Source organism: Pagrus major, chromosome 2 (assembly GCF_040436345.1).
Source record: "Pagrus major chromosome 2, Pma_NU_1.0".
NCBI lineage: Eukaryota > Metazoa > Chordata > Actinopteri > Spariformes > Sparidae > Pagrus > Pagrus major.
The window spans coordinates 3987533-4008626 of record NC_133216.1 but is presented as its reverse complement, the minus strand read 5'-3'; the positions used below and the strand labels follow the sequence as shown (position 1 = coordinate 4008626).

The following is a 21094-nucleotide window of genomic DNA, read 5'->3' as shown; positions in this document are numbered from 1 at the left end:
CAAATGTAAATGCGTCATTCTCCTCTCCCTGTCCTGTTAGGACCTGGACTCGTTCCTCACCTGGTTGGTCCAGACTCAGACAGCGGCCGCCTCAGACCAGCTGCCCAACGACCTAGAGGAGGCCGAGAAACTCATCAACAAACATGCTGCCCTAAAGGAGGAGATCGGACGGTGGGTTACCAACAGACAATGAAAGGCTTCTCTTGTTTATACATCACAATCTTATTTTTAAAATATCTTCCTAAAAGATCTTAAAAGACACATCAGGTGTTCAGAGAATATTGAATGGGTTACTGTTGTTTTCCATGCAGGTATGAAGAGGACTATGAGCGCCTCCAGGCCATGAACGAGCTGCTGGAGTCCGAGGAGGCTCCTCTCCCTCAGGCTGCCCTGCAGCAGTGGCTCCAGAAGCTCGACGTCGGCTGGAACAAACTGCTGGAGATGTGGGAGAGCAGGAGAGAGGTTCTGGTCCAGGCTCACATTTTCCATCTGTTCCTGCGAGATGTCAAACAGGCCGAGTCTTTCCTCAACAACCAGGTGAGACAATGACAATGACACTTGGTTTGTCAGTCCTAAAAACTTGGTTCAAAATATATCTTGAAAGCTGGATGGATGGTTTGCCCTTTGCTACTGATATTCATCGTGCACACAGGATAAATCTGCTTATGATCATCTAATGTGTCAAAGTTTTTACAGTGTGAAATATGGCCAACACCAGGTGACATGAAAATGCTGTGTAGATGACGATACATTATTCTTGATGACTTTACTACCTTTAATCATTATATGACTGTCTTTCTATGTTCAGTGATGTATTCCCATCAACTGCTCGATGTGCACCTTAGCAAAGCATTCTTTTTGTGCTCCAACCCTGTTGCATCATACAAATCTGCTTGACTTAAACATCTGAACAGTCTTTTATGCAACATTAGAGAAGCTAAATGCCAAATGAAAGCAGCTGCTGTATGCGACATGCATGATGTGCTTTTATGTTGCAGTTTCACCTTTTAGGTGATTTTTCTTTGAGCTTGTCTGGCTGTCACTAAGGCAGAGACAAATCCTCCTTCTCTGTGCTCATTTTTCCCTTTTCATCTTATCTTTTCCTCTGATGGTGGCAGACCAGAGGGAGCAGTATACTGCACACAAAATCAGTAGAAAAAAAATATGCAGCTAAAACAGTTGTCAATTAGATTTCACTTTTATATATATTTTTTGGGGGGCAGAAATACAAGTATGCATACATATGTAATCGTTAGCATAATGAGGGACAGAAAAATAAACATAGTTACAGAGACTCCCATCTTAGAGTCTTACACTGTTGTCTGTAATTACTGTACCTTCCTTCAAGTACTTGATATACATTAAGGTGCATTGTGAGGTCAATATCTGACAACTTTTTGGGGGATAAAACCTGTTCTGCTTTTGTCCTTTAGTCGAATCACATGATAATGATGGTGACAACGGATAAGTCATATCACATCACATAAACATCCTGGTGCCTTCATGAGCATCTGAACAGGCCAAATGCTGCTTTCTGACTGCAGCAGAGCATCAACTGGACTGGGTGTGGTCGGCTTAGCCCTGCCAAAGTCAGCTCTGAGATACGGAGAGAGAGAGAGAATGAGAGAAAAGAAGAGAGGGTGTGTGTGTGTGTGTGTGTGTGTGTGTGTGTTTGTGTGTGTGTGTGTGTGTGTGTGTGTCAGCAGGAGACTTTTTGCAGAGTGTCCCTGTGTTATGTGATATTAGAGCAGGAGCTGTCAAGGCAGCAGCATCCAGTAACTTTAGATCTACATTGTGGAGGAGGAATTGTTGGCAGCCTCCTGATACTCACGTCTGTGTGTGTGTGTGTGTGTGTGTGTGTGTGTGTGTGTGTGTGTGTGTGTGTGTGTGTGTGTGTGTGTTAACAATATTCATAATGATGGTATTTATAGGCTTGTGTAAATTATACTAGCCTCTTATTGACTAAATTCTGTCCATGATTCTTAAGTTACTGTACAAGTATTTGTTCTGCAAAGATCAAACCTCAGATCTTATTTTGATTTAAAGAACGCAGCAGTGTCATGAATTAACAAGTTCCATGAATAATTAGCTGATTAAGTCCAGCTTTTAAAGAAATACCCCATCTCATTTTTTAAGTTAGGAACAATATTTAGTACCTTTTGAAAGTAAATTTAGATCTAGTCCGTAGTTTTACCTAGAGTGATGATTATTAGAGGTGTGAATCTTCACTGGCCTCACAATTCAATTTGATTATGATTCACCTGTCAACGATTCGAATGCACGACAATTCTTGATGCATCTTGATGCATCTCAGTGTATGGTATCCTCAATTCCTGTCCTCCATCCTCAAACATCACGAACATGACTGTTGCACACATCTATCTCAGAGACGGACAGCTGACTTGACCGTGCCTCTTCAATTCTTGCTGACAAGCTGGGTTTGCCTTATTCTTCATGGCTGTAGACATTAGCTTCAGGTGAAAACGGCTAACGTGGTTAGTAATTGTTGTGAGGCGGTGTGTGTCTCCTCCAGTATGTACTTCCCAACAACTTCATAATTCTGAAATGTCCTCCAAATTGTCCACTTTCAAAAGACTGGGTGAGTTTTTTTGATCACTCACTGCTGATCTCTGCCTTCCTCAGACATATCTCTTAACATAAGTACTGTAAGCCCCCAACATTCAAAGCATGAAATTGACGTTGCAATGAAACTTCATTGTCCAGCCAAGGCCAGAAAATCAACAATCAACCCAGGCTGCAATTATCTCTGCATGATTATCTCTTTTCTTTTATAATGTGTCAAAGTATTTTCCATTGCCCCACTCCCATTAACCATTCTTAGGAATTTACCATCAGCGTCTTTGATATTGCCATATAAATATGATTGCAGCACATTTCCAGCTCTACAGGTTACCCTGTGTCAGACCCTGATCTTGTAGTCTGCATTGCTGTATTTAATCTCAGCATCACATGCGCAGAGGTTTGTTTTTCTCATCTAAAATGTCAAAGGCAGAGCTGCCCTCGACTCCTGTGTGTGCATGTGTGTTGGCCAAAAGGTCCCTTTTAGTCTGATATTAGATCTTTACCAGGGACCAGCTCTCCATAGTAGCCTGGGGCTTGATTTAGAGAGAGCAGCATTTCTTCTTCAATAAGCATCAAAGACGTTGCAGGCCATAGACCTCTGTCTGCCTCTCCCCGGTTGTTTCTCCCTTATTTTAATTCATTTTCTATCTATCCAGAGGCCATATACATTTGTAATGATATTAGTGGTTTCAGTAGTTTTGTTTTAAAATGTCATCATTTCACATTTTTTTCTTATCTCAAGATATTGATAGACTAAAATTAAGTAGCTATTTTTTCTGGAATAATGCTGCTACCTTCTCATAAAAGGGCAAATGCAAAATAATCATTTAACAGACAAATTGATTAATAATTTAGTCTATTAAATGAGAGACGATTGTGACAATTACCCTCATAATTTTCTAAAGGCCATGTAACGTCTTAAAATTGTTTGTTTTAGATCAAATGATTGAGAATGTTGGTTGGTTTGAACCCCAAAACTGACCCGTTAAACAGACTTCGTTATATGGTTTAGTAGATAAATGAACCAATATCGGGCTTAAATTTCAAGAGTTGGTCTTATCTATTTGCTATTTTTTGTCAATTGTTGCTCTTTCTTTTTTAATCTCCTCCACTTAATCAGTTCCTGAACCAAGATATCACCTCACTGTATCCACATGTTCGTTCTTTAGGAGTCAGCCCTTGCTCACGTGGAGCTGCCCACCACGGTGGAAACAGTCGAAGCCGCCATCAAGAAACACAAGGACTTCACCACCACAATGGAGCTGAACCTGCACAGGATCAAAGCTGTGATCGAGGCCGGAGAGAGTCTGATCAGCCAGAGTAACATCTACTCTGAACGCATCAAGGAACGCATCGACACCCTCGCCAACAGGTACCGCATACAAACAGAAAAACAAAAGGTATACGAAGAGAAATAAACGAAATTATTTGGATTAAAGCACAAAATGTTCATTTTTCACATTGACAATTGTGAAAAAAGTAGTTTTCCCTCTTGCTCTGTCTGACCTTCAGTAGTCTTACCTGCCTTAATTAAATGTTGTATATCTTCATTCAAGATTTACTTTTGTCTCTGTTAAACAAAGTACAAACTGCAGCACCCTGCACTGTCCTCGCTGTACGTTGAACTGATTTTAAAGCACAACAATCTAAGCAGCAGCTGCCCAAACACAATACAACAATAATAAAAAGAAAAGTGAAAGCTACAGAATCCAAAGCAGAGGGAACCCCAAGTATAAATGAAACAAAACACTGAAAACAGAGCTCGGTCTGTTAAGTCCAGAAGTGACATCTGACCATGAAATCTGTGTGATAGCTGAACTGGTGGTGTGTGTGTGTGTGTTGGGAGGGGGTTGGGTTATTGTGTGTGTATGTTTCCAACAATAGCCATGTGAAGACCCATATGGTTTTTAGATTTAATTAACATTAATTAACTCATTGGACGTTTACTTTTCATCCATGGGGATAAATAAATGAGCACAGTGCGACATTATTATTTTGATATATTAAATTCTGGTTCTGTTATAAACCATTTCACGTTTATTACATGAATTAAGGTATTTTTTTATTTCCGGCACAAATGATATCAAATGAAATGACTCCATCTTTCACTCTTTCAGGGGAAACCAGAACCGAGAGCTAGCGCAGCGGTGGCTGGAGAAACTGAACGACCAGTGGGAACTTCAGAGGTTTCTTCAGGACTGTCACGAGGTAGGAGGCTAACAGACTGGTTGTACTGGTTGGTTAAACTCTTTGAGACTTGAGAAGGTCTAATGAGTGGATTAAATCGGTTCAAGAGAAAAATAAGGATGGTAATCTCTTTGTTCCTTTTTATTACCATAGCCAACTTCACATTTTGGTGGCCTCTAGTGGCAGCACAAGATTACTGTTTTAATTTTTATGAACTTCATTACCCAGAAAGCATCGTAGCTGCGTCACTAAAGTTTGACCTCCCTTTCACTCCTTTGTTTCTGATGGGAGAAAAGAAGTTTGTCACTAGTGTTTAAATGTTATCAAGTTTGTTTTTAAAAACCTTGAATGACTCACAATGAGATTTAGTCATTTTGTCATTAATTGACAGTGTCTACCCTCCGATGTAATCACTTGATTTAATTATTATAGCCTTTTAGTAATTTGTCAATTTGTCATTTGTCATGTGTTCATGTGTAAATATGATAGTCAGAGGTGTTAAGTCGACTCATGTCACTTGTTTAGATGACTTGCAGCTTGACAGAAAATAAATGACTCAAGGCTCGATTTGGACTGGAATTGGAAGTTAAAGACTTGACTTGAGACATCATGACTCAAATGACTTTTTCTGTGTTCACTTTATATTTTCAGTTTAGTTTTTTAGGTTGTTTTTTTTTTGTCTGGCTGTCTATTTCACTGTTTAAAAGTGATGGGGAGACAAAAGTTTTGATTGAGAACAACATAATAACAATACTAATTCATTCAGTGCTTTTTGAACAGGTTAGATAAATTGGCCAATCATATCATTATTAGATAGGCACGAATACCTTGACTTTTCTCTTTATTAAGACTGGATACTGCAGCTAAGACTGCCCTGAATTGGTTCTTGACTTTTCTTAACTAAAGACTCGACACGACCTGTGATTTGATCTCACTTAATTTACACAAGAAAAAGTGACTTCGGACTTGCTTGACATTTGGACCAAACTATGAGTATTTTTATATACTTATATACTCATATTTATACATACTGTTTTACTCACATGGTTGCATGATCTCTGAGACTTTCTGTATTGTGAGGCTCACCAGTTTCCTTGTTGGAACTATCACTGATGTGGTCCAGCCGTGTTGCACGTGGCTCACCTTTGATCACTCCTGCAGTTATTGCTCTCTCACCCTGCGGAGACTCAGGCTTCTTTCTGGGCCAAAACCTTGTTTAGTTTCAGCAACTTTCTCTCTTTGGCTCTACTGAATAATTCAGCAGCACAGCTCCTCATCACTTATTCAAAGGAGGAAGAGTGTATCTCACTGTGTACGAGTGTCTGCGTGTGTAGGTGTGTGTGTGTGTCAGCCATATCCATCTATCTGTCTGCTCATACTGTACGTTGTGCGTGTCTGTAGAAATACAGTATGCATGAGGAGTCTTCCCCTCACTGTGTATGTGTGTGTGTGTTTGTGTGTGTATATGTGTGTGTGTGTGTGTGTGTGTGTGTGTGTGTAGCCTACAGTGGGCGAGTGACACTGCGTCAGTCTGTAGGAACCTAAGCTCTCAGCTCTCAGGGTGTGTTCTTGCGTTCAGTCCAGGCTGCATCCTCGTGTTTCCTGCTACTAACCGCTGCTTTACATTCACTTGCCAACAGTTTTACACCGAGCTTTATGTTGTCAAATAATTTTGTTGTACACAAAATGATCACATCTAGAGTTCATATTCTTTCAGCTGGTCTTTATGGGTAGAATTATGACACACTTTTTTAAGAAGTTCTGTACTTCAAGTACAAATTCAAGTTACTTTGATTTTATGCAACTTCATACTTCTGCCCCATTACACCTCAAAGGCAGATTTTGTACTTTGTACTCCACTACATTTAACTGACTGCTTTAGTTACTAGTTACTTTTTAGATTACAATTTTTCATACCCTTCTTGTCCAATGTAAACCCTTTATCTACAAATTTGGTGATTTTTAATGTGAATGTTTGTTATGTACTCAAAGTGTTTGTGTTGAGAAAATTCTCCTACTACAGAAATACTTCCTTTACTCATATAGCATTATTTCTGTTAAAATAGATTCATTAGCAGATCAGTGTTATTTATTACCAAATACAAAACCACATTTTCAAGTGTTTTTTTAGTTATTTGCTAATTACTCCAGCAGTACACAGATACGAGTAAACAGCCTCATGGGCTCTCAGTTGACTTGGTGATTGGACACAATTTTGTAACAAACTTTAATATTAACGCAAATTCACTTACTGGAGTCTTGAAAAAATACAAATAAAAAACACTCCACAGTATTTTTTTCCCCCTCTTATATAATCTTCATAGTCCCTATTCAACCTGTCCCCATCTCAGTACAACTCCATCTACAGGACCAGAGGGCACTGAAGGGGTGAACTCAGTTAGAGTTCATACTGTAGCTTTTCACCCAGATTCACCTCCTGGTGTGTTTCAGGAAAAGAGCAATATGTATGCCCAAAGGCTGCTTTGCTAAACACAGTGTGTCTTTATATAATAGTTGTAACACATGCAAAGTCCCTTTGTATGCATTAATCACAGTTTTGAGCCTGTTTGTGCTTTTCTTCTGTCAATTCAGACATTACAGAAGGTAAACAGTGTTAAGACCATTTTCTTTTTCTTTTCTTATTTTAGATATTGAGCCAAATGATTATTCTTCTTTTTAATCCATTTCTCTTCTTTATCTATTTTTTTCCCATGTAGCAGAATAACACTTTTCCTGGACTCAACAGGTCACGTAATTTAATCATTTGTATGTACATTCATGTTGAAGCTGGTAAAGGTGGTTTAACAGCTTTATATAGGGTAGCTTGTGAGTTTCCCTTCAGGGTAGCCAATACAGATTTATCTTAATGTACAATATTACATCAAAATGTATTTGTTGATCATATTTTGCAGTAAGTAAAATCTGCAAAATATCTAGTACCTTAACTTGTCATATAACTGTCGTGGAGTAAAAAGTCTAATATTTGCTTCTGAAGTGTACTGGAGTAGTATAAAATATTTAGTAGCAAAAAACAGAAATACTGTACTGTACTTGAAGTACGGCACTTGAGTAAATGTACCTAGTTACTTTCCACCACTGATTAATCAATTATTTTTGATTTACCACTCGAAGATTTAGTTAATCAAATGTCAAAAAATATCCATCATAATTTCCCAGATGTCAGTGTGACATCTTCAAAAGATTTTGTCCAATGAATAGTCCAAAACCCAAACAGATTTGATTTATAGTGACACAAAAAAAGAGAAAAAGACAAAACTTGTTAATACATTTTCTGTTACTTGAGTAATTGATTGGATTAATGTTTCTAGTTCCACACTTTCTCATCAACTTTACTGAATCTGGGCGCTTTTGTCGACACATGCCGGGTTTTCTAGAGATGTGCACTGAAACCGCTGGCTCAAATACATGAGGTCTGATGACGAGATGATGAGGCTACAAATCCTCCCCTCTCCCTCTTTGAATGTCCTCTTCTTCCCTTCCCACGTCAGACAAACTTCTCTATCTCCTCCTCCCCCTCCCTCACTCATCTTCATTCATTCTCCACCACCCCTCAGCCCCCCAACACACACTCCCTCCCTCCTCCTTTTCCCTCATTCAATTCATTTACAGTCTCAAGGGGGGCATCAGGCTGTGACCCTTCATGACCTCTGCAGTCATCAGACCTGTGTGTAATGTATGTGTGAGAGCGAACCTGTGTTTGTGCACATGTGTTTGTAAAAATCCTTATGAGTGTGCGCGTGCTCACTACTGTTTCTTGTTGGCCTCTGCTTGTAGGTGTGTGTGAATGTGTGAGGCATGTTTACACATGTTAGTCGGCATGTCCTTACCCGTCTGTGATTGTGTGTGATGGCTTCAGGAAGAGGTGACAAACGGAGGGGGCGTTAGACAGACATCCAACCCCCGTCCTTTAAAGGAAAGAGGAGCAGTAAATCTATCAAACTACAAATACATCATTCAGGATAAATCACTGCTCTGTCCAATCCTCTACTGTCTGTCTTCCCACTGTCGCCCCTCCTCTTTTCTTTCTCTTTTGCTCTGTCCAAACCTCTTCTGTGTCTCTCTCTCTCTCTCTTTTCTCTCTGCTTTACCACTGCAGCAGCGTCAGGCAAGCTGGAGACAGAGAGTACAGCTGCCTGGGACTGCTGCAGAGAGGAAGGAAGGATGGTAGAGGGGGTTGGTGTGTGTGTGGTGCAGGAGGGGAAGGATGAAACAAAAGCAGCTGTAGAGGAGTCGAGAGCTTGGCTGTTAGTGGAGACCGGCGTGCTTCAGTCCCCCCAAACATATCTGATGTTTTTCAGCCTTTCTTTCCCTTCACACTCATTTTGACACCATTTTAAGCCCACCTCCCCCCTCCACCTCCTCCAGCTCAGCATCATTAGCCGTGACCGGTGAGCCTAGAGGCGCTGCCTGAATCCCCTGCCCCCAAAATCCCAGTCTTTTGCTCCTCCCTCTCCTCTCCTCTCCTCCTCCTCCACTTCATCTCTCCTCCAACCAGCCAGGCTGCCTGCTCACACACTTGCTTGCCCACTCGCTGAAGGTGTGAAGCAGGGGAGGGGCGCCCATGCACCGGCTCGGCTGCCAGCCATTTTATTGTTTTGGGGAGGATGATTTTTTTCTTCTTCTTCTTCTTCTCTCACTCATCCTCATTCTTGCCCTCTTGCTCTTCACTGATCCGCCCCTGCCCCTCCTCTCTTTCCTGGTTGAGCGTACAGCAAGTCCTCGGCAACACAAGGAGAGAGAGAGAGAGAGAGAGAGAGAGAGAGAGAGAGCGCAGACTCAGTTTGAAGTCTCCAGTCTGTCTCCTCAGCCTTCTGTATTGTTGTTGTTATTTACCCTCCTGCTTGGCATTCTCCTTTCAGCAAACCTTTTGTGTCGCTGTCTCCAGAAGACGCTTCTCTTTCTGTCTAGCTCTCTTGTAGCTTCCTTTCCTCATTCTCTCTCTCTCCATCCGACTCTGCGGTGAAGAGCGTCTTTGCATGTGTGTGACGGCAAACCAGCGAGGATGCGGATACCAGCGGCTGCCTGCAGCTGCCACAATCCCGCGGGCTGTTCCAGTTAAACGCCGCCGGTAAACGGGTTACTCGCTTTACGGTTGGGTTAGGAGAGAGGGACAGAGGTGCAGGTGGAAACGTTGCATGCAGGTGTGAGGATGATGATGACGGAGAAACGAGGGTGCTGATGCTGACCTGAATTTGTTGGTGATGCTGTCAGCGCAGGCGTGAGGTGTTTCACTGTGTGTTTGCCTAACACAGACAGATTTTACTCTTTGATGGAGAGTGGAGACGTGTGTGTGTGTGGGGCTCTCTACTGTGTGGGTATGTGTTAATGCTGAGGACACTGATCTGTTGTGTTGTGTGTACATGTGAATTCTTGCGGCCATGCTTGTTGGTACACGTGTGTCTGCCTACATGTGCCTGCTGTGCGTCATTAAATATTCATGTCTGTGTGTTTGACCTTGTATTTCCCACTGTATGTGTCACTGGTGTGTTTATCTACACTATCTCTATCCTATTTATATTTAGCTTTTCCTCATAACAGAAGCTAATGAAAATGTTCATGTATGAATTATGATAATGTACTGTAAGTGTGTGTGTGTGTGTGTTTCTTATGCAATCAAACAAATGTGTCTCAATTTCAGTGTGTGTGAGTGTTTTGGTGTATCCAAATCTTTTAAAATGAGAATTCAGTCCATGCACACCAACAGGTATTTAGGGCCTGGCAATGTATCGATATTATATCGTTATCATGATATGAGACTATATATCATCATAGACTTTGGACATTATGATTTAGCAAGATATGACATAAGCGTTGTCTTTTCCTGGTTTCCTGGTTCATCATAGTAATTGATACACCAGCGGCACTGTCAAGGCTTTAAGCAGTGTTAGCTAAGTAGGCTAAGCAATAATATAGTGTAAGAAGTATTAATTCTAGAAAGTCGCTAACCTAGATCCTCATGAACGAATGATTTGCTGTACCAAAGAGTGAGGATTAGCGTTCAGTTAGCATGGATTATACCAATTTTGGTGAAGTGACTGGACGTGCAGGAAGTCGTGCCCATACTGTAAGTTATTTACAGTATGTACACTCATTCAATATTGACACCTCTCTCTCTTTCCCACTCCTCTTCTCTCCCTGTCTCACTTGCACAGCTGGGGGACTGGGTGTGTGAAAAGATGCTGATGGCGAGGGACAGCAGCCGAGACGAGACCCAGAAGCTTCACAAGAAATGGCTGAAGCACCAGGCCTTCATGGCCGAGTTGGCCCAGAATAAGGAATGGCTGGATAAAATTGAAAAGGTGAGTGCTGTTTTTTTCCTTCCCCTGAAGACACAGATTTGGTACTTTTATTTCTCTTGCTGTGAAGTTTAAATGGTCACTCTGATGTTCAGTGAGGTTTCTGCCCTTTGGCTCCTTGGAACAGGAGAAAATGCCATTGTGGAACATGGAATAATGCCCATGTGTATTTTATTATATAGTATTTGTGATTCTTATGACAGTAACACTGTGAGGAGGATGACAGGGTAGAAAAGGAATGGCATGAAATATTGGTTTGAAAGTGAAATCAAACAAGTAATTTACTTGGACTTGGACCCAATGACCTTATGTGATAATTTGTGTAATGACTTTGTAGATAGTTCATATTGAGAAAGGACCACAGAGTTGGGCAAAAAATGAACACGTCATCTGAAAGGTCAATTAGCAGTATTTGTCAGACATATTTGTAGACTATTCCCCTCAACAAAAGTACTTATTTTGTAGGGTTTTTTTACCAATACTTCTGCAATCTGTGCACAGGTGATTTGGCACATCTGAAGCTTTGTTTATCATATCTTGCTTCGAATAGTCACATGTCAAAATGCTGAATACCAGGCTTCTTTGTGGCATACTATATAAAGTGTCGGAGATAAAGTCTATACACTATAATTATCAAGTGTTCACATTATTATGTCAACTTTGAGCCAATTTCCCTTCAGTTTAAAGTCTGCAGTTTAAAAAGTACTTAATATCAAGCGATTGATAACAAAGCTGTAGAATAAATAAAAAGTTACATATCTTCATATTTAAGGTATACTGTAAATGCTAGCTTGCCTACTGTGGTATTTTAAAATGTATTTATCTTATTTTAAAGAGAAAAGTGACCCTATGTCCCTTCAGGCAGGAATCACTGATGTAAACAAAGCTTGGACATCAGTCATCAGAGTTGCACATCCTGTCTCTACCCAGTGTCAACTGTTTTATACAACTGTCCTTGGCAAAACTGTCCTGGCAAAAAGTATTACAGAGGGTTTTTAAATAGAGGGGAGCTCTGTAACCTTCACCACTGCTCTGTCCCGATAGGATCTGTTTCATATTAAGGAGATTTATACAGCACAGCAACGTCTTGTCTGAAGCTGCAGTCGACACAGACGTAATTGGGTTATCCAGTGTTTCCCCAGCTACACGTCCAGGTTTCACTGGGATGACTCTGGGCTGTTGTGTTCACACGTCTGACTAGCTGCAGTGAATCTGGATGTGTAAGATCATTACTGGTTAGTAGATCTGTAGTTCAGTGCCAAATTCCCTCAGGCCACCTGTAACTCATCGCTGATCTGTGATCTTGTTTTAGGCAGTCTCACTACATGGCGTTGTGTGTGAGCGTGTTATGTTGAAATTCTACAAAAAGCCTATCAAACTAAAGCTACAGGAGGCTTTCTGATGCTAAAGCTAAATATGCCTCTAATACACGCCCATGCTTGTCTTTCTGACAGGTTGATGTTGTTTCAGGTCATCAGATGATGTTGACAGTTGATGGCTAGCATTCAGCAGCTCTCTGTGCCTGTCAGTATACAAAATTAGATATTATATGTGATGACTCTTCAGAGTGAGTAACAGTGAGTGGCTGCTGAGAGAGTTTTGACAGGACACATGGATGCTAATGAACCCATATTGGCTGCTGTAGAAATGTGAGTGTGAAGTTTAGCAGGCTGTAGTTTTGTCTGAGCAGGGTATGATATAAACACATCATGACAGTGCATGTGTTGTGAGGAAAGCCAAATAACTACTGTATTTCTACTGAATAAACACTACATTGACACTACATTTATTATCATAAAGCGTAGCACTTGTGCTACGATCAAAACCCTTAAATATTGCGACACTAAATGCCAGTTTTCATTCATAATATGTTGCAGACAGTCTGTGGCATAATGGCTCGATGCTCTGCAGTCTCATCCTGGGCAGGGCTCAAACTGAACTCCCCTGATGGGAGCAGAGTGATGGAGCCAAGGCACAACACTGCGTTGTGTGTTATCTGTGCATATACTGTAAACCTTTGATACCGTTGATACTTTCAATTATCGATTAGTTGAAAATGAATCAGCCACTATTTCAATGATCAGTTTATCAAACAAAAATACTAGCCATTTGATGGCTGCAGCCTGCTTTGACTTTGTCACTAAAACCAGGTTTTTCAAAGTCTGAGGCTGTGGGCCAGCTTGCACTGGTTATTGCAGTAGTTAGAGTTATATTTTAATTAAATGTGTACAGTGAAGATCATCAAACATCCACCCTAAGAAAATGTGGCAGAAAAATGAAAATAATAATGATAATCATGAAGGTATATCTGCCACAGCCACTAAAAGATGACAGTTATTGTTTTCATGTCCACAAAGGTAACTTTTCAAAACAAAACAACCTTTGCTGTGGGATTTCTGGTCGTCTCTCTGTCCTCTTCCAATCAGCTCGCTGATCACTTTAATATTGTGGCCGTTGGCTATGTGGGTAGGCAACTTCACCCACTACTGGCCTATAAGCTGCTCATTATGTGTAATTACTGTATGCCTGTTGCTGAGAACCCAGTGATTTCACTTTATTTCTTCTCCTATAGTGGGCTTTGGGAAGTTGGTGTGTATGTGTGTGTAGTGTGTGTAGTCTTGTGCATGTTAGCAAGTGTGTGCTTGTACTGTATGCCTATATCATGGGCATATGATGTGGAGGAAATGACTGACTGATGTGTAATGATATACGTACAGTGATATAATGTAGTAGGAGCAGCACAGCGAGGCCTGAGAGCACCGAGCTGTTTCCATTATAGATTCATAGGTTGGCTGACTGGAAAATGTTTATCGGAGGAGAGAAAGAGAAAGACAGAGACAGAGGAGAGCAGCAGGAGGAGAAACACTGTGGTATCTTTTTGTATCTTTTTGTATTCTTATAATGTCTGTAAATGATAACAATAGTTAAATGTAAGGTTAATAGACAATAATTGTAGGTTCCTAGTTTGCAAAACTAAAATTAGCCAGTTTAAACTGGAAATAGTTTATTGCTTTAACTTATCATAATGAAATAAATGGCAATAGAATAACAACACCATCTGTGTTTAGCTTGGTTCCCTATAAACCTCACTTTCACTATTGTATTTTGTCTGCTACCGGGCATAAAATCTTCTGGGAAAATGAAGGCTGACTGGTGATCCACGCTTTGTCCTGTGTTGTTCGTAGCTGTTATTCTGAAGAAAACGGATATGATCCAGTTGTTCAGTTGTTTAAGTAAAAAATATAGTTATTTTTGTTGATTCTGGCATACCCTGTCGACATATCGAAACAAAATAAACTTTGTTTAAGTGTATAACCAGCAGACGATGGAGCAGCTTTGTCCTCAGTGAGACTCCTCAATTCATCCTCAGCCCTCTGCCATAAAAAGTAGTTTTCATTTTATGACTTTTCCAACCTGGTGATAGGCATTAAGAATAGCTTTGATAATTATTCAGATATAGCCAGTTTTCTCTCTGATGCATGTAGGTCATATGGAGGCATCAGCTTTAAATTTAACTCTTTTGTAGCCAGTTAAAATGTCTTTGTAGCATCTTTAAATAACGTAAATAAATGGCATAATTACTTTTCAAATGACTAATTACTGGACAGCTGTTCAATAGTGGCTTTGGTTGTCTGTAAAAGACAATCTGCTGTTGTTCTGATATTAAAAAGAGTCCATTGTTGTTTTTACGCCCACAAGCTGAAGAATTATCAGAATATTGTGAAGTGCATGTCTTTGTTTGCATCTTTACATGAAAGACTGTAACTGGCAGACAATAAAAAAAACAATAACAACCTACTCAACACTTGTCATACCATACACTGCTCAAACAAAACTTAAAATACTCTCCTCTTTTGGTTTATTTTTTTTATAAAAACAAGCCCCATTTGTTCCGCAAAAAGCCCAGCTTGCAAGCCAACAACAAAATCAAAGGTGTTAAGAGTGTGGAAACTTCCGTGAAGCCTGTTCAAACTATAGGACAGTGACCGTAACCAACATGTACTTAAAATACGCTCAAAATCTAGAATTAAATATAATTTTGAAGTTTGACGTAATTGTCAACAGAGATGGAGAAAAAATGTGCCCACATTAACACGTTTCACATGTATCTGAATGTTACCAAAAAGTACCATGATCCTGCGTGATACGGAGGTGCTCAAAACTGAGAAGATGATGCGTCAGACAGCATTTTTGTTTTTAAGAAAGTAGCATTATGGTGCAGATAAAGGAATAGGCCCATTAAGACATTTGTGGCAAGGAAAAGTTTGTGTTTGTTTACTGTGTATGTTGGTCTTTGTGAGGACCAATTTTAGGTGTTGACAAGGAGAACATTTTTAGAAAGTTTGGCTCATCATTACCTCTTCATAAAAGTGTTCAAGGATCCAGACTTAGTTTTAGGGTTAAGGATAAAATTAGGTTGCGGTTGGAGTTCGATGTTAGGTAGTAAATATATCATGCCTGTTTGATCCTCACGGGTGTGGAAGTACAAACGTGTATTGGTGCGTATCCAGCTCTCGTGATCCCAGCTCATGCTCTTAGGTAGCAGACTGTAGTCACACCGGGCCGTCGAGCTGTTGGCAGACAGACAGAGTTTAGCTTTTAAAGTCGTACGTGGCAGCCATGTTCACCCCACAAGCCTGCTCCATGGCCGTTGCTTAGCAACGTGCATTTTTTTTGGAAGGTAAAATTAATAGGATTTGGCATCTTGTTATGGTAATGCTGATAAGGATTTGTACCCATCGCTGGCTACTGTTAGAAACATTGCACTGTCCAGTAGCACTTAGATTTCATTTAAACAAGATTTAAGAAAAATTGCAGTTTTACAGTCGAACCACAATAAAACCGATTAATGGAAATCTCATCTTTTAATCTAATTACCAAAATGGACTCATCTCATCCCTGTAATTATATTTCCCCAAAGAGTGTTGGACAGTTCTCTTTGCAATCACAGGACTTTCATGTGTTATTTCTACCAAATGTTTGAACATAGTGGGAAAAGGGCTTTTAGTTATTCTGCACCCTCAGACTGGAGTATTCTGCAGAATGCTTTAAAACTCCATGATCTGATTTATTTGTCTGCTTTTATATCTGTTTTTAAAGACAGAGTTGTTGGAAATTGTGTGCACTTTGTTCCTTGAGATGTAATATACTGTAACACTATTTCAATGGGACCTATCCGGGTTAAATTATGGTTAAAAAAAAAATATTACAGGGTTGGAATATGAATCCTGATTGTATTAGTTGAAAAGTAAAAATCAGTAGTTATTGTATTATTTTAGAGCTGATTGTGGTCCTGTCCTTTGTGGTACTTCCTGTCCAAACAGTCTGCTTCTTGTGTCCTGGTTGTGTCTCTCTGCTTGTGTCCTCTGAGAGTCTATTTATGCAATTGGGTAAGAATCCTTCTCTGGACGCTGTGAAGCTTGTTTTTAGGGTAGCGTCAGCCTTTTGTAAGGGTGCATGTATCTGTGTTTCACTCTGTACAGTCTGAGTAAACAGTGTGCAAGAGCTTCTTTTTTAGTCTTTGGTAGTTACAGAAATTTGCTGATAGTCTCATAGTTTCTTCTGTTTGTCCACCTGCATCGCCTCTTTATAAGAAGCACTTTAACCACCTATCTTGACAATTGATTGATTTGTTTTAGTCATTTTTCAAGCAGAAATCTCAAACATGCTGGTTCGTTTCTATGAGGATTTGTTGCTTTTCTTTGTCATTTATGATAATGAGTGAAGAGTTTTGGACTGATGATTGGACAAGAGAAGTCAATTGAAGACGTCCCTTCCAGCTCTGGGAAATTGTACTGAGTATTTTTCACATTTTTTTGACATTTTTGAACGATTAATCAGTTAATCTTGAAAATAATCGTCAGATCAATCAATAATGGACAGCCCTAAACATTAATGATATCCTACCTACCTACCTAGAAATATCTCCATCTTCTTCCAAGTGAACTGTTTTGTTTACAAAGACTACACATTTAACTACAGGAAACAGCATGAGACATGATCCATCATTATCAAATCAGTGATGTTTCTATTCCATTCTACCCCTGAAATTTCTACCGCTGTCCCAGTGACAACAACTCTTGCTTCAAACACAATTCAAACAATTCTGTCATTGATGGGAAACGAATATTATGACTGTAAAAATGTTACAGTAGAAAAGAATGCTGAAGAAAGGAGAAGTCCGAAACTGTACTCTCCAATCGTGGCTCAGCAGAGTACGTCAGAGAGGACGGGACACCAGGTCATAAAATTTTGAGATTTACAGTCTGATTTAGTCGGCGGCATCCTAGTTTGCTGTTTTGTTCTGCTCTTCATTCACAAACTGTTAGTTATGTGAGTTTACCATTGCCATTCAGGTGATGTAGCCTGTATGAGGAGCCATTAACAGTGTACCCTTGAGTAAGACACCATCAACCTGAATGACGACTAAATTCTTCAGTGTGCCGGTGTATGGGGAGATCCCAGCAGATTATGATGCACCTTGTGTGCTGTGTCACTTTCTGTTGTGACGTCGAGCAGCTGTCAGAGGCTTGTGCGACTAGTCTCCTCTTCCTGTGCTTGCGGCGGTTGCCAAGCAACAGCCGTCCAATCCCCTCTCCTTCCTCCTCGTCTTCCCTCCTCTCTTCGTACAGCTCATGTGTGAAGGTCATTCCTCCTTCCTTCCCCTTCTCTTTCTCTCTCTCAATCTTGATTAGCTCACCTTTAACTAGGGGACAGGAAACATGTCAAGATTTAACAGGAAGTGATGTTAAGTTTCAGCCTACAACAGTAGGTGTTAATGTAGTGTAGTAAAGAGGGCCGAAACCTAATGAGCTGAGGTTTGCAGTGTTGTGAATGTGTAATGTGTTGTTTAATCAATAACTCTGCTGTTCTGTCGCTGCAGGATGACTGGGCTTGCTTCATGGTCCAGATGAAAAACTCTGAATACATGTAGATTATATCTCTAATATGAAGCTGTGATGATGTTTATGAGTGAATGAATGACCTGAGTGAAAACTTCTGTACAAAACTTAAAGTAGAAATTCCCAAATGCAAGAATATTGTTGAGCCACTTGCAGGTTTCTGGTTTCCGACTTTTGTTTTTTAAACACGAAGACACGATGGTTGTAAAGATATGCCAAACGCCTAGTCATTCTGCAATGTCTGTAATGTAACTCTGCAGTGATTTAGACCAACAGAAGCTGGTGGCTGTAATGGCTGATTTGCTTCAGTTGCAGCAGATTGTGTTTGTTTGTGTATGTGAGTGTGTGGGGGAGTGTGTGAGTGCACAGTGAAAACAGCTTCTTCCCAATGCAGTTGCTCGCCTAAATCCAGTGGGCTTTTTGATTCCATCCCCTTCTCTCCTCTTACATTTGATAATTAATTGGCCTCATGAACTCATTAAGAATAACAATTGCAGCCACTGCTGCCCTGATCCCACTCTCACTCACTCTTTCTGTGTTATAACACACACTAGTGAAGAGATGGATAATTTGAAGTTAATAGACTGTGGCTAGGCTTAATACCTTTCTTAATATTTTAATGTTCTAAATATCTACTAAGCTGTGTGTTTTCTTAAATCCTTTATCCTCTGTGCATTGGGCATTTTTTTATATCTTAGCTTCAGTTTGTCAGGCTCAGCACTGCATTGTTAAACTTAACTTTTATCAGACTTTATTAGCCTCAGCTTTGCTTACTCTCTGCAGTGCTTAAAGCTGATATGCTAACGTTGGCAGTTACATCAAAGCACAGTTAATCATGCATGTTAACCACTGGATTTAAGAATATGTATTACGTAGTATTTAAGGTCGAGTGTGTAGGATTTAGCATCTAGCGGTATGAGTGCCCCTCAGACTCACCTTCCCCTATTGTGGCCGCTAAAAATGCTAAAAAAAAGTCTATCTCTCGATCCAGTGTTTGGTTTGTCTGTTTTAGGCTGCTGTAGAAAATTGGCAGTGCAACATGACGGATTCCATGGAAGAGGACCTGCTCCCTCTGTAGATATTACGGCAAATTTTAAGACAACAACACAAAAAGTGAATGTCTGCACCAAATTTTATGGCATGGTTTTTAGATTTCCCTTTTGAGAAGTGTCAGAATTACTGCTATTGCCATCAATAGGGCTAAGTAAAAATTATTTTAAGTCACTAACTACAAATAACATCTTTTGCTAAATGAATTGGCAAAACCTAAATTATAAATGCATGTAAGTGCACCTATCTCCTGCCTCACTCACAAAGCCCTGTGTGCATTAAGCTTTGACCTGTAGTTAGTGCTGGCTCTGCAGTATGTGAGATAGTGTGTGTGTGTAAATGGGGAGAGTGTGTAGGGGTGTGTGTGTGGGCGGGTGTGGAGGTATGTGTGGTGAGAACATCAATGGAGCAGTGATGATACCAGCACTCTCACCGAGAACAAATGTTAAACTGAGACAGAGATCTGCTGTTATATTTTTATTCTCTTTCAATCAATTCCAGTTTTATTTAGATACTTTGGCAGCGCTGCTCATGAAGAATTCACACCAATACTGCATATAGAGTTGGACTAAACTGAGGAAGACACAGAAGGCTGAAAGTCATGTTGTGTTCCTCTGATTTAAAACTGATTTTAGGGCTGTGTGTTATATGATTTAATTGAATACACGCAAAGTAGCTACATTTTCACAGACACTAGAATTCAAGGATTTTGAGAGGTTGTTGCATTTGTTGAGTCCATAGAGATATAGTGATGACTTGTCAGTCCACCCACAGAGAGCTGAAGGCCCACTCTCCCTGTTTTTGTTTAACAATATTTCCCATTATTGTAAGACATTATATTAGTCCATTCTGTTTATGTCCACAGTTAAATGTGTATCTGCTGCTTTTTTTTTTACTGCTAAAAACTGCACCATGCATAATTTGGATCAAAGACACAACAGTTATTTTCTAACATTCAACAACTACACGTGTTGGAAGAGTGCTTCCTTAAAAACAAACAAAAAACATATCAAACATGTCGCACAGTGATACTATGCAGGAGCGTCCTCTGCCAGCACTGCAACCCTGTTGTTAAGACTCTTATCACCCTAAGCAAGGTCTCCTCTGACTGGTCTTCTTGAATACTAGAAGGGTTTAAACTTAAATCTCTTTCCTTGATTTGTCAGCAAAGTTCTTACTGATTATTCCGTCTCAAAGATCTCAAAGCAATGTCTCTAATTTGGTGTTTAGAAGACTTCAGGTTTTAACAGTGACCCACGACAGTGAACATCTAATTTCTGTTTAAATTATTATTGTGTTTAAACTTTGTTGGTATGAGTTAACCAGCTCCCAGTGTCTTTATGTTTCTCTTTACTTATTTTAAGTTCGTATCAGATAGGAAGGTGCAGTGAAATGAAAGAATCCCAACAGAGTGTTTTGTCCTATACCTCCCAAATCCTGGAGCACTCTGAGCTTCTGAAGCTCTCAGTACAAAAAGACACTCAGGGGGTTGATAAAACAAAAGTAACATAAAAAAAGTTCAGTCGTTCTCTTCCTCCAGTCAAATAGATGCTTTTAAAGCAGCACAGAGGAGGACAGGAGGGCACTTTTTAGGTAGATGGGACAGTGTTCATCTCTGCCTCTAGCTGGTCACCTTCTGGAAAATATGTCATCTCCAGCTGTGTGTGTGTGTGTGAGTGCATATCTCTCGAACCTCCACTCTGTTAGCCAGAGCAGGCCGCTTGTATGTGTGGGTGACCGATCATGATTGCCTTTTTTGTATCTCTGTGTTGCAGCAACAGCACTTGTAATGAAACAGACAGTGATGAATTTAAAAAATGTCATTGGTACAGAGGTGAAATTGGGAAGTCCTGGACTAGGGTTGCAACTAAATATAATTATCTGCCAAATTTTTTCACAATTAATTGATTAACCGTTCAGTCTATAAAGTGTCCAAAAAATGTGACAAAGGCACATCACAATTTCTGTGAGCCCAAAGTGATGTCTTTCTATTGTTGCAGTCCAAAACCCCAAAGATACTTAACAAACTATCATTAATGACAAAGAAAAAGCAGC

The 21094-nt window shown here is 40.1% G+C and overlaps 1 protein-coding gene across 1 annotated transcript in view; it reads left to right on the top strand.

Moving 5' to 3' along the window:
* Positions 1-21094, top strand: part of sptbn4b (spectrin, beta, non-erythrocytic 4b) — a 61818-nt gene that overhangs the window by 17981 nt on the left and 22743 nt on the right. Inside the window, 5 exon segments of the mRNA XM_073486969.1 lie at positions 41-171; positions 312-537; positions 3753-3955; positions 4701-4791; positions 10944-11090. Of these exon segments, the coding sequence (XP_073343070.1) occupies positions 41-171; positions 312-537; positions 3753-3955; positions 4701-4791; positions 10944-11090 (798 nt within the window).